Below are 13,887 nucleotides of genomic sequence, written 5' to 3' on the forward strand. Positions count from 1 at the left end.
AGCATGTGGGGAAGAGATGCAGGGAAGGAAAGTAGCTATAAAAGAAGACAAACCTGTTTGTGCACTGTTATATACACTCGCTGTCTTTGGATTAGTGAAGGAGGGAGACCTGAGAGGGAAAAAAACTGAGCACAGAAAGTGAGATAGGGAAGAGTGTGCAAAAGAGAGAGGGAGGGAGAGGAAGAGAGCTGCGCTGCAGTAGCATCCCACAGCAGACGGCTGAGGACCGCCGCTGTGTGTGTGTGACTGCACTGCTGAAGAGGAGGAGGAGGAGGAGGCAGAGGGTGAGCACGCTCACAGACTCTGCAGGGCCACAGAGGAACAACAGTCAGCAGCAGCGCTAGTGTTGGCCCGCATCAGGTAGGAGACCCGTCCCCTCCGCAAGAGCGTTGTAACAAGATCTGGACACGCCAACGCCGCAGATACCCGCACCAGCAGCAGCAGCAACACCACCAACATGGCACAAGCAGCCAAACATCTCCGCAAGAACAAGGATTTAGAAGCCCAGTTGGAGAAGGAAGAGAAAGAGAAGGAGGAGGAGAGGCTGAGAAAGAGGAGTCGCTCCCGGGATAAAAAGCGCAAGGTACTGGGACCCTTCACAGGTGGGGGGGCAGGCAGGGGTGGGGTGACTGGGAGGGGTGGCTAGAAAGGTTGAGACAACCCTCCTGTTTTCTCTGTCATGCTATGTCAGGGGGTGCCAGGGCACACATGGGAACCCTGTCCAGAGTGTGTTTCCACTGTGTGTACACTGAAATACATGTATGTCCTGTGCATACAGACACGAGGAAATGGTAGCACACACTGCATGCTGTCCTACTCCTGACTGCTTTATCGACTGTCCTGTCTCAGCTGTCTCAGTACGTTTTCTACCTTCTTCTCTTTCTTTGTCTTCACAATGCAGTATGAATTATTCCTCCACCAGGACAGTAAGCTTGCTTGACTCTGCAACAGACCCTCTCTCTCCCAGTTTTTTTCTCCTCAGTGAGGAATTGTAATGACTGCAGAGCAATAACCTGCAGGCTTCTGTCTGACTGAGAAGTACCGGGCAGAGCAGAACAACTGGCAAGGTTCGTTATAGCAATAAATCCCTCCCCCCCCACATCATCAGGTCTGCTTCATTCCTCTGGACGCTCGCTGCTTTTCACTGAAACTCATTAATGAAAATGAGTCATCCGCAGATTGTGTATTGGTGGTGAAACCGGTCGTCGGTAAACGAGTCCAGCCGTCCTGTGTGCCAGGCTAGCTGTAAACCAATCTGACGCTGATGCAGGAGAGACAGCTTTATGAACAGAAACACAGCACAGCTTCTTCTTTCCCACAGGGGAGGCTGGGCTCAAAATCAACTTTAAAGACTTTTCAGATGTATTTGAGCAAAATCTCTAAGTTAACAGAAAGTCAAAGAGAAAAATTATTAGGCAGTTGCACATAGATAGATTTCCGTTTCAGATTGATCTTTTTTTCTGTTTTTGATGGAAATTAATCAGCACAGTGACAAACATGCCATCACTCTGACTTTTGTGAGCTGTTTAAGCTCCCATGGTCTTTTTTCTTCACCTCCTATTCTTTAAAAGCCATACCTTATCAACCTTTTATTTCTGGAAATGAATGTAGAGATGACTGTGTGTGTGTATATTGCTTGTGTGAGAAAGTGCAGTCTGAGCCTATCTGGAAGATGAAGTTCAAGAAGGGAAGGCCTGCTGCTCTTACAGTATGAATGAGGATGTGATGGGAGTGCTGTAGAGAGTGCAAAGGCAGTTCAACTTTGACTTAAAGGGTCTGGTATTCGATTTGAACAACTCTTATCTCTTACACAACCATGCAGCTTCAATCTGGGAAAAGCTCTCCCTCCTTCAGCTCTTCTTCATAACCTCTCCTTCTCTCCTTCCTTTTTTTAACACTGGCTTGTAGCCATTAATGGTTTTTAGAGCAGATCTTAATACTGGAGGGATTCTTTCTGTCACTCATTGTTTCCTTCCTGATGCCTTCAGCTCTTTCTCCAGGCAGTAATTCACACTTTGCCCAGCTGTCGAAAAACTAAAGTCTACATTCACACCTGTTTTCTTAGGAAGGTTGGTGAATAGCAGTGATCCCCTCTTTATGAATGTCCCTGTCAACAGATTTCCAGTAGTGGCTAGAATAAAACTGTACTTGTGACAGACACTTTTAAACGTTTTAAACTTTTAAATGTCTTGTGTTTTTGTCAATTTATCTCTGTGGAATATGATGTAATTGCAGGTAAACACCAGAACTTAATCCTTGTTTTCACATTAAAAGATATCAGCAAAAATGTTGGTTCTAAGTGAAGAAAAAGTCTTTAATAGCCAGTTTCTATTTGGCTGAATAACTCCAGAGACCTTATATCTACCAGTCTCTGACCTCAGTGTGAGGAAGGTTTGCCCCGCTCCTCACTTTCAGCTGGAAGATGTTTGAGGGGTTTCCTGCATGTGAAGGCAGGTTGAAATCTTCCCACTGAAACTGAATTATATTAAGATCCGGGCTTTGATTCTGCTGCTCTGTGACTTTCCATGGTCTTAGTTCTTATTTTTTGGATAATCGACATCTTCATGGTCGAGTTCGGCTTGAAGTCTTTTTTTTGTTTTTCTCAAGTATTCTGTGATACCTGGTCAAATGTATGGTGGGTTTTATGATGCTGAGCTGGTCGGGTCCTGCTTCAGCAAAGCATATGAAATAATGACACTTTTGCCTCCATGCTTCATTGTTGGCATGACATTTTTTTCCTTGGATGATGTGATTGTTTAACATCAAACATATATTTGGTTTTGGTGTCCACATAATTCAAGTTTCTGCCCAAATCTCTGGCAAATTGTCTGTTTTTCAGTGAACAAACTCCTTTTACACCTCTAAATGAAAAGGAAATTTTAGGGTTTTTGGAGTCTGCTTTTAGCATCTTTCACTCTGCTCTCTGCTTGGCTATTCAAGATTTGCTTGAATAGCCAAACCTCGGCTTGAATTTGCTCCACCTGAAATCTATTTTTTGGTAACAGGACAACCAATTTTTAATCCTTCTAATATCCTTATTATTCCTTTACCAGACTCAGAAGCTGCTACAGTTTTTCTTTTCGAAGCCCCAGATTGCTCCCTCAGTCTTTCCACGTTGTTTACTTTACCATTCAGGAGCATAACAATCTAAACATCTAAGGTTTAAACAAGGTAAGCCTCCAAAATGCAGAGTGATTTGCCGGTGTAATTTTTTGACCTTTCAGTTGTGGCAAATTTCCTTTAGGTTAAGTCAGGGGCAATGATTGTCTATAATTATCCTAGTGCGGCTTTTAAAGTCAAAGGCCTAATTTATTTTCAATCAATTTCTTTTAATTTTTGAAGACGCAATTTTTCACTCCTCTCTGCATGAGGTAAAAATGCGTTGGTGTTTCTGATGACTGTGGAGCTTGTGAGCACATAAATCTTCATCTACAGATGAATGAAAACTACAATTCCTCATCAATGAGTGAAAGTTGCGTTTTAATTAGCTCCACGGTGTTGTGGCATTGTACAGCGCAGGTCAACTGCTGAGTGGTGGATAATGTTGTCCTCAAATTACTTTTATTGATGAGTTTGCTCCTCTTGCAAAATGAGCATTGTCAGGATGCGAACAACGCCTATATTGTCCTGGTCAGCACCCATTTTCACCTCTTTTATGTGCTTTTGTGTCCAGCAGCTTTGATGTGTCAGGGATTACCTTGTGACAGCAGCCATGAAGTTGTGCTTTGCTGCGATCTTTGTCTTAAGTCAGCATGGTGGACAAAAATGGGAAAAACTTAATACCTGCAGGTTTTAGTACATTTTTCCAGAGTGTAAAAAACAGCTTAGAGACTCTTACATGATCACAGGACACGTTGAGTTTGAAATATTTTCTACATCTGTTACATTGTGAGTTCAGCTTATATATATATTTTGACTTACATTTTGTAGATCATGATCTAAAGTGTAGTTGATAGTTTTCAGATTCACCTTCTGTCTGTTTTTACCAGAAAACTAGTGATCTGGTTTTATTTCTTTTATGGCAAAGTTTTGACCAAAACATTGAACTTTAATATTACATAATCATTCTCTCGTCATCTTTTCCTGATCTTGGTAAAAAATTTTTTTAACTTGTCCACATTGATTGCATCACAACCTTATTACATTACAGTCTTAAAAACTAAGAAACAGTCTAGATTTGGATCACTGTGCAGTTTGTCAAATTGCTGAAAAATTATATTTTATTAAACCATTTTCCCTTTCCTGTTTTTTAGAAAAAGAATTTGTATTTAAAAACAATTTTTAGTATTTCTTTATATTATTATTAGATCTAGACAATAATAAGTCACATTTTTCTTTATTGACCATGCCATAGCTGTAGCTGTAGGGAGACGATATATACAAGCTTTCACATGTAGAAGGAAGGAAAAGTATAAACCTTGTGATTTTTAGACCATAAATGTCGTGAGAAAGCAGTTGCAAGGTGTCCTTACAATCTTTTTGATAAATGTTTGCAGTTACATAAAACCTGACTAATTTTATTATGTTAACTATTAACAGCAAACATTTGTATTTATTGAAAATAAGCGGAAAATTAACCAAAAATCTATAAATGTGTAACAGTTTGTAAAGGATAAATGAACCCATATTTAATTGCATAAATATTGTTTGACACATAGTTCAAGCAATTTAAACTTCCAGACAATGTATTTTATGAACTTATTACACTGAATTAAGCATTTTAAAAAAATTTGAGACTGAATGAAATGCTGCAATAGAAAGGCCAGCCTTTCTGTTTACACTGGATTCTTTGGCTGCTCAAGTGCAAAGAAGCATTGTGGCCTATCAGTAGTGCTTACTCTGAAACTCATCAATACAATAAGTCTGCTCAGGATGCACTGCGCTGCTTTGTTGGCATATTTGTCTGGCAGTATGTTGGCTGTAAATGCACAGCAGCCCATCAGGCACCTTAGCGGTAAAAATGAGCTGCACTGGTGCAGAATGCCACGGCTCAAAAGGCTGTTAGTGAACACTGCAAAGTTAGACAGCACTGTCTCATAGCTCTGTCCTCAACCTGTCTTCATGTAAACCAGACGAGGCTGGGGCAGATCAGCATTCCAACAACGTCTTCGTCTGCCCTCCAAAATGTATCTCCTACCCTCCACGCCTCAACAGCAAGCGGAGCTGTCGATCAACTTAATGTCTTGCTGTCTATAACAGATTTGTGCTGAGGTGTTTTGCCGTGTATTTATGTAACTTTGTGTTTTCAGGTTTGTTGGAGTGGATTAGAAACATAGTGTCTTAACAGCATCAAAGCCAGCAGCTTCACGGTGTCTGCAGATCAGTCCTGCTTATCTGTACCACAGTTACGGTCATCAGAGTGAATAATTTATCTAAATGTCCTTTATGACCTCATGTGTAATCATAACCCTGAAGTAAGCATGGGGTGCTACAAGATTCCTTTGGTATGATAACCTTAAGTTAAAAGTATAGTACTATGGTATTTACACAAAAATGTAATAAATATGCACATCATGATTTGTTTGCTTTTTGCTACAACCAAAAGACAAAATTTATTATTGATATTTTCATGTTATAACTGGTGATTAGTAGCACCAGTTATAACATTTATTTAGGGTCATTTTGACTCTGATGCATAAAGTTAGGATGCTGGTTCATGCAATACCTTTTTGGCCTGGGCTAAGGGTTGACTTTATGTGTTTTAAGAGCAACATAACCTGATGTTAGCTGGCTAGATATGCTAGCCATAGCTTGTCTGCTTTATGTTTGAAGCAGCCTTAATAGGACTGAGTTAAACTCCTTTAGTTTCCCCGCTGTGTGTTATTTACAAGAAATATTTACAAGTAGCTGAATTTTTTTTAGGTCTTGTAATGAAAATGTTGGCTGCTGCTTTCAACCAGATGCAACCATAGATGGTTTTTAAAACCTCTGCACATCTTTATTCTATTAACCTCTCCATGCCAATAATCAGCTTAGTTTCTCCATCTACGGCTTTTATTTCTAGAGCTATTTAGCTGTGGAGAGCTAATGAATGTCTGCATCAGTTTCTGTTTTAAATAATGTCACTTTACTTTAAAGTAAATATGTCCAAATTAGAAAAGCTTTGATATTCTTCTTTAGAATACATATTGTGGCATATTAAGAAAATCAATTATTCTTGAACAAAATTATTTGTATGCCTAAATGTTTCAGAAAAGCAAGAATTTGGAAATGACAGCTTGCCATTTTGTTTCAAGATACCCAAGAATGTGGATAAACTTTTTGCAAAATATTTAACATAATTTATATTGTATGACTTTGAAAATCAGCACACAACAAACAAAATAGCCAAAATTTCCTCAAATATTTGATTAGTTTTCAGGAGTTTATTGGTAGTTTTCAGTTTTTTAGACTGTCTTTGCTTTGAGTTTAGCATGTCAACACAATTTAAACTTACCTAGACTTGTGTTGTAAATGTTATAATTATTCCCTTTTCGCAATTATTGAAGGATCATCTTAATGTTTTGATACCTGTTAACTGTTTCTATGTCAAATAAGATTTGATATTTCATCTCAAGTTTTCAGTTTTCTAAATTTAATTTTAAAAGCTAGAAGAAAATACTGAGCATTTTTATTTGTATTTTTCTTCCCAAGGGAATATGGCATAAAATGTACACACGGCTTATAGTTAATAAAAAACATTAGAAAAGCTTTGATATTCTTCTTTAAAGTTAGACAGATCAAAATATTGTCAAAACTGGCTGGAGATTAAGATTAAATTGCTCATTGGCAATGTTTAACTTTTAAAGAAAATGGGAAAGAAGCTGATTTACCATTTAATTTCTTTACATTAATATGCTTCTCAAAATGTGAAGCTATTCTTTTAAACCCCTGAGTAAATATTGACTTTGTGCTCTGAATGAGAAATTAGAGAGATTTTCTGTTTTTCAGAAGTAGCTGTGGTACTGTGCTTAATCGTGCCTGTATAAAGTGCTGGGTAAGCAGCATCAGGCTGATCCATGGCTTCCTTTTGTTCCCAGAACTCCTTGTACTGACTTCTCTCGCTGTTGGATGCATCGCCTTAAGGTTATGGTTTAGTTAAGCTTTTCATCACGTTGGTTGATTAGCTGCTTTCTAATGCATCAAATCTGCTGTCACTGTTTTGGTGACTGTGGGAGCCACTCAATAACAAAGAGCGTCTCATTTGGTTGACATAATTGTGGCCTAATAAAATGGACCATAAGTAGAAGAAGATGCAATAATCGGATGTGCAATAACATTTTTTGGAAAGCCTCTTTATAAAAATGTATTGAGTGAAAAAATATCAACTTGGCTCAGTGAAGAAAAGTAACTTTAGCCCTTTAACCTGACAAGGCGTTGAACCATACTTCACATCATTGACACACTCTTCTTTGTAAAATTAGTATAAATCAAACTTATTTGGTGTCTTTTAATCTGTTTTATATTAAAAACAGATTAATATACAATCAGAATCAGATTTAAGTCTTGAGTTTGACTGCACTTGATAAGGTCGTGAACTGATAGTTGGGCATTTTTCATCAGGATTTTCTGTTGTTCCATCAACAGCAGCAAGTTGTCAATGTCCTGAAGCTTAAATGTTTAATCAAATTATTAGTAAAATAAAGATGTTTTGGGGAAATGCGAGACCTGCCTTTGTTTACATTTTAGTAACACTAATACTAGCCTTGGATCGCTCACATTTAGCTACTTTTATCAACTATCTTGTTGAATCATAATCTGTGACCTCTGATCCTGGATGAGTTATCATTGAGTATTTTTTTGTAAATCTCCATTATTTATTAGTTTGATTTGAAATATTTATCTTGGCAATGGGGTAAATACTATTTTCACAGCACTTTATTATAAAGTCTTATGAACTCCTAATTATCTGATCATGTTTTTGACTGGATTTTTTATTTTTGCTCCAAACTTGGCTGTTTCCATCTGATTTCTCTAACTAAAACATGCTGACTGTTGAAGTTTTTTGTGCCATTTGTTTCTGTGAGGAAACATACGCATTAAAAAGCTGGGGGATTAACAACTTCAGATATTTTTAAAGCAGGCCATCTTGCACAAACAGCAAAGGAAATCCTCTTTTTCTACATATTTATTTGAGACTCAAGCTTCGTTTATGAACAGTCAGTTATCGGATCTCTAACTATGCTGCTGATTTCATTCAGCTTTTGGATTTATTTTTGCAATACAGCCTTGTTTTTGATTGAGGATCTGTTTTTATTGTAGCATGTAAATTAAACTGAGAGACAGACAGGTAAAAAAGTTGTATAATAAAATATATGAAACCAGCAATAACTGATTAGCTCTGCTGCTTGAATCAGCAGAAACAAACACTTTGTTCTTTACCATCTAAACACAGCTGTGTACAAATTTGTTGGCACCAGTGGTAAAGGTATGCATAAAGCCTTCAAATATATTGTTTTATTGAAGCGGTGTAAATTCACTCTGAAAACAAATCCAACCATAAAGCTGAGTTAACTTATTAAATGGGGGGGGACGACTGTTTAACACAATTACCAGTGCAGCACTTTTTAGCAGCCCTTCTGTCACACTTTGTACATTGTCATTTTGCCAGAAGAACAGCTTCTGCTATAATATTTCACAAGGTTGGATCATAAAGACAGCGGGACCAGAGGTCTGGGGACTGAGCTGGTCTTGGAGGAAGACCTCAGGTCTGATTAATCATTTCTTTTGTGATATGGGAATATATTTTTGACATTTAGATTTCTGAAAGGCCTATTGACCACAGATTTCCAGTTTTCTGAGTTTACCAGAATTTTACTTAAAATCTGATTTTAAAGAATTATTATGCTGTGCACTATTTCAATGTTACTAAGACCTTTTGAAGCAAAACGGGCCCAAAAAGTCAGAGTAAATTCATCTGACCGATGCAGATCATACTAAACTCCTTGGAGTCTAACAGACTACACATGTTTACATTCATTCGTGGTACAGCAGAACATTTTTTTATGGTATTACTCACAACCAGTAGATTTTATAGATGGTCCCTCATAGTTGAGATGTTTGATGCAGTTCTCTTATAGTGAGCATTGGAATTTTTTTTTACTTTCCTGCTCAATGTGTGGTGGCAATAATAAACATCTGTTATTATTTCTGCTTTGTGTTGTGAAAGTTTCATCCTTCTGTTTGACACAGATAGTTTTTGGGTCCAGAAACTGTTCTGTTAGAGGGAATCTAAATTCAGGTTAGAATTAGTTTTTTTAAAATTGCGTTGTAGTTGGAGTTAAAAGAATAAATCAAATCTTCATGTATGTTAGCTACAGTGTGTTTACATCTCGACTTATCACCAGTTTTACCAACCTGCAGTCTATATATCCCTCCTCTCTTTGCGCAGCCTTCACTCATTTCTCTGAGTCTAATAAATCCCTTATCATGTATGCCTTCAGGGGACTGTGGTCCTGTACAGCCTCCATGACAGATGATTTTGCAGGTCTAGCTGAGGCTCTCACTCGTGTTGAAGGTACCTGCGACATAGTTTTACTGAGTCTGGCCCTTGGAGCCATAGTGAAAAGCTGCAACCTGCTCTGCTTTAATTAAAGTGTGTATAAAAAGCACATGTGGGGCCAGTTAGAGGTCCTCCATCCTCAGTACTTCTGTTTGGACGAACGCAAACTCCATTTATGAGGTAGCAGAGAATAATAGCTTTAAATCAAATGTCTTAGAAAATCCAATAATCAGAAAAAGTCCCTACTCCCACAGGTGGTAGCCTTCTGTTTTAAAAGAGAAACAAGAAATAACATCAAATATTCACAAGGCAGCCTCTCTCTGCAGAGCTGAGGCTTCCCTAAAACTGTGAATCCTCAAGATATTTTTAAATGCACGCTCAAAGCTCCCCGCCACAGTTTTCACCTTACTGCAGCAATTCACTCTCCAAGTCCGAAGCCACATTCATCTTCACCTGCTTGTTATGTCCTCATAACGCCCTAATGAATGAAAAAAAAAAAAGATGCATCATTTCGATAATGCTGAAAAGCCTGGGGATCTCTGTTTATTGTTGTGCTTCCTGGCTAGTGATTCTCATTAAAGCTGAATTCACAAAACGTGCATCACTGCAGCACTCAAAGAACAAACAGAGGTTTGCATTCAGGAATTAGGATTTGCAGCATCGGTGTGAGCTTGCTCTCACACAACTACAACTGATGTGTCATTATTGAAAGGGGCTTCCTTAGATTTTCCCTCCCTCCCTTCCTTTGCTCCATCTTCTCCCCTCATCCCTCCCCTCCCTCCGTCTGTCTCTCCTTGGCCGATTGTGCTAATCTCTTTTTCCAATTGTTATTCTGGTAGTGCAGCTGTTACATAACTGCCTGAAACAAGAATTGAGAGATCGGGGTTATTGAAATGGATCCTCATCACATCTATACAAAAGGGGGGAAAGAAGGAGAAAGAATGAGGTGATATGTTCTGAGAGGAGGAATTTGATACGTCCTCTCCGGACAGCTTGTTGGGAAAAAGCTTGGTGTTTGGTGTCTGTTATCCAGCCCGAGCTCTTTCCCTTTATGCTCCTTGTGGCTGATGAGGGTGGAAAGGACAGGAGGTGAGGCAGCGAGCTTAGTGCAGTTTGATGTCCAGGTACTCTGAGCCCTGCGTTGAAATCCTCAGACTCTTGGGTTAATAGAACAGAGCTAGAACATCTGCAATGGGATGTCTACCATTTACGGTATTGATCTGCTCTGCTTTGCCTGGTAGAAAACAACTTCATCCGTCTTGTGTGCTCTGCTTTAAGCAATATATATGGGTGCTATAACTTGATGCATCTATAGTTTCTTTTTACTGGTTCAGAACAACTACCGAATTTATGCTCTTGTGGACTCAGGTCCACAAGAGCGTAAATGCCACTGATCTCTCTAATGGCACCACAGCGAAGGTCTCATTATATTTAGAGGGATTGTGATGGAACGTAATTTCTGGCCTCTATGTTTAGCTCCAAGCCCAAGCTGTTACACATTTGTGTATTCAAGGCAAGCCTGCCAACATAGGACCATTTGGTGTGTGTGTGGGAAGCACCTTATGTGTTAGCGTTAGCGTGCAGGTGTTTGGTGTGAAGGAATCCTACTCAAAGGAAGAGATACAGAGAAGTAAAGGAAAAGCAAAACAGTAAAATGTTACACTTTGCAAAAGTAGTGGTATGACAACTACAAGTTTTAATGTGATTTGTTGAGATTTTATTTGAAAGGCCAACATAAAGTAGTTCTTACTGCAATTGTGAAGCATGGTTTTCAACACGCATCCTGCTGGAAGGTGGAGCTTCTCTCTAGAGTGAAATCTTTTGGTTTTTAGAAGTATCCAGTGTTATCCTAATCCATCTCCAGAGTGATATGCTGTGTTAACTTTCTTTAGCACAGTGTCTTCATGATACAAGTTACGTTTTGGTTTCATCTAAACAAAGCAGCTTCTTGTGTGTGACATGCAGCAAGCTGCAAACAGGACTGGTCATGTCAGTCTTTTTGCCATTCTTCCAAAGTAGCCAAATTATGCTGCTTTAAACTCTCAAATTTCTCCCTGACCTGTCTGCTGTGATCTTTGGTCTTTATGATCCTGTTTCTTCCCTAATAATTTCTAACAACCTCTAAAGAATTACAAAACAGCTGGACACATACCAGGATTCACATATGCACAGGTGCGCCCTGTTGACTTGATGTCTGACAGCGGCTTTTGACACTGCATTTTATCTGGACTGTCAGAGTAAAGGAAGATTATTACACACATTTCATTCAAAATAAATAAAACATCATAACACATTTTCTATACACTTCAGTTATGCACTACTTTGAGTTAGTCTATCACATAAGATCCTGATGAAAATAAGTATATAAATTTTGTGCAGTCCACACAAAACCTAAACAAAGTCCAGTTTTTAATGTATTTTTAGGGCATTTCTAGGGTTAGCTGGACTGCTCAGAGGTTGAAGGCTTGTTATTCTCCTGAATGCAGGTACAAATCTGACACTTTAGAGGCAATGAGCAGCAAGTTACAAAAGCTGTTTGGTTGTGTGTGACATATTACTTTATGACAAATCCTAACAGAGTGCAGATTTCTTGAATCATCTAATCCTTATGTCACAGTGCTGTGGAATTACAGACCAGTTATTAAAAGCTTAATAATTTGTAAACCCCCTCGTCTCAGAAATGTCACCATCTTTTCCCATGACATAAAGCTGGTATCACTTGTTAAAACATGTTTTACATCATCTGCTGAAAATATTGCAGTGCATCAAAAGGCTATTTTAGAGAGACAGATTTTCTAATTCCTTAACCAGAAACTAATATACTATGATTAAATGAAATAAAGGTCAAAAACAAATCACAAAGTCATATGTTGCGTTGCATGAACCCATGAAGTTATCAACTTCTCTTGGCTGCAAGGTTTTGTTTTATGTTTTTGAATTACAAAGGTGACATAGTAAAACTTTCTGTGGTTGTAGGGGGAAAGATAGTGGGAATGTATTCAGAAAGACTGAGTGAAAGCATGTAACCTTTGGAATTGCTCCAGAAGGTTTTTAACGGTCTTGGCGAGACTGCTAACCACCATTCATCTGTGAATATGGTGTCATTTTATTTCAAAATGGTAGGTCTCTCTATTTTCTTTACTCTTCTTTACTATAATGCACTTTAGGTAACTTAAATTTCATTTGGAGTATAGCAGCTGGCAATTGCACTTTCACAACTGCTTTCCTTGACTGTGGCTTCTTACCAGCTTCATTCTTTACTGTCCCCTGCAGGTTTTCCTGCTATCTAGAGTGACAGGGCCAGCACTGACCTGCCTATGTTTAACGCCATTCAGTCTTTTTGCTTCTTGGTGAACTCGTTTGTTCATTGGAGAGAGACACGTGGCTTGTCTTGTGGGAAAGGATTTACAAGCTAGCTGGGAGGATAGCAGTGTCGCCCAACGTCTAATTGGCTGACCTCAGAGATTTTCCCTGAGCAGATGCTGCACCTCCAGTGCCCATCTCCTTCCCTTGTTCTCTTTCTCCCCCCTGCTGGAGTTCATTTCTTCAACCCTCCCATAATCAATTCTCCTGCTTCAACACAGACAACCCTCTTCCTTCTCTCTGCTGCAGTCACTTGAGGCACGTTGCAACACTGCAAGATCATGGTCTGTTAACACTTCTCTCTCTCGCTCTCTCTGAGTTTGAGTTGAACACCATACACTCCCATTTAAAGAGATTAAATGAGCAACAATGAGAGGAAGAAAGATGTTCGAAGCCTCTGTCACTTTTACTGCTTCAGCAAGCTACAGTTTTAATGGGCAGGGAAGTGGGAGATGTGGATAAACCAGCTTCTACCACATCCATTTGTGCAACCTTTGATCTGGTTATCAGGCAATTGTTGTTGTACTACTCCCGTATTGTCTCTTTCTGCATATTAAATATGTTGAGATCCATGGTAAGGGGTTTTTAACTCTTGATATTAAAGGAAATTCTGCTGATAGGCAGCAACTTCACAAGGTCAACCACACCTTGTTCTCGATCTCATGTAAACACACATGTATACAGACCTGGCACACACACACTGTCAGCCAGCTCTTAGTCAGCACTGTGCTCTGTCGAGAGGGTTGGATGTCGCCACCTAGTGTTCATGCAGAAGAGTTTCTTCTGATGGAAAAACTGAAATCCCCTTCATTTGCTTCTCCTCTTTTAGTTACATAATCCAGATATGCTGGAGTTTAACACTACTTTCTTTTTAAACTTTGCATAGATTTGTTTTAAACTTTGACATGCACAATTTTGTATTTATCTCACTATTATTATTTCTTTTAAACATTCAGTATTACAAGTTTTGTCAAATTAAAGAGTTACTTCTGAAGAACAAGAGGATAATGATTTATTTGAAAATCTGGGGAAACACGAGAGAT

The 13,887-nt window shown here is 38.8% G+C and overlaps 1 protein-coding gene across 11 annotated transcripts in view; it reads left to right on the plus strand.

Moving 5' to 3' along the window:
- Window positions 1–219: 219 nt before the first annotated feature.
- ank1a (ankyrin 1, erythrocytic a) overlaps window positions 220–13,887 on the plus strand; it is a 100,499-nt gene continuing 86,831 nt past the window's right edge. For 6 of the 11 annotated variants that reach the window (XM_032578976.1, XM_032578978.1, XM_032578977.1 and 3 more), the window contains exon 1: window positions 221–583. In XM_032578976.1, coding sequence (XP_032434867.1) covers window positions 458–583 — 126 coding nt within the window. In that variant the 5' untranslated portion in view covers window positions 221–457. Of the gene's footprint in view, window positions 584–13,887 lie in introns of all 11 variants that reach the window. The other 5 variants (XM_032578982.1, XM_032578983.1, XM_032578989.1 and 2 more) reach the window with 3 other exon arrangements.

This window comes from Xiphophorus hellerii, chromosome 12 (assembly GCF_003331165.1).
Source record: "Xiphophorus hellerii strain 12219 chromosome 12, Xiphophorus_hellerii-4.1, whole genome shotgun sequence".
Taxonomy (NCBI): Eukaryota; Metazoa; Chordata; class Actinopteri; order Cyprinodontiformes; family Poeciliidae; genus Xiphophorus; species Xiphophorus hellerii.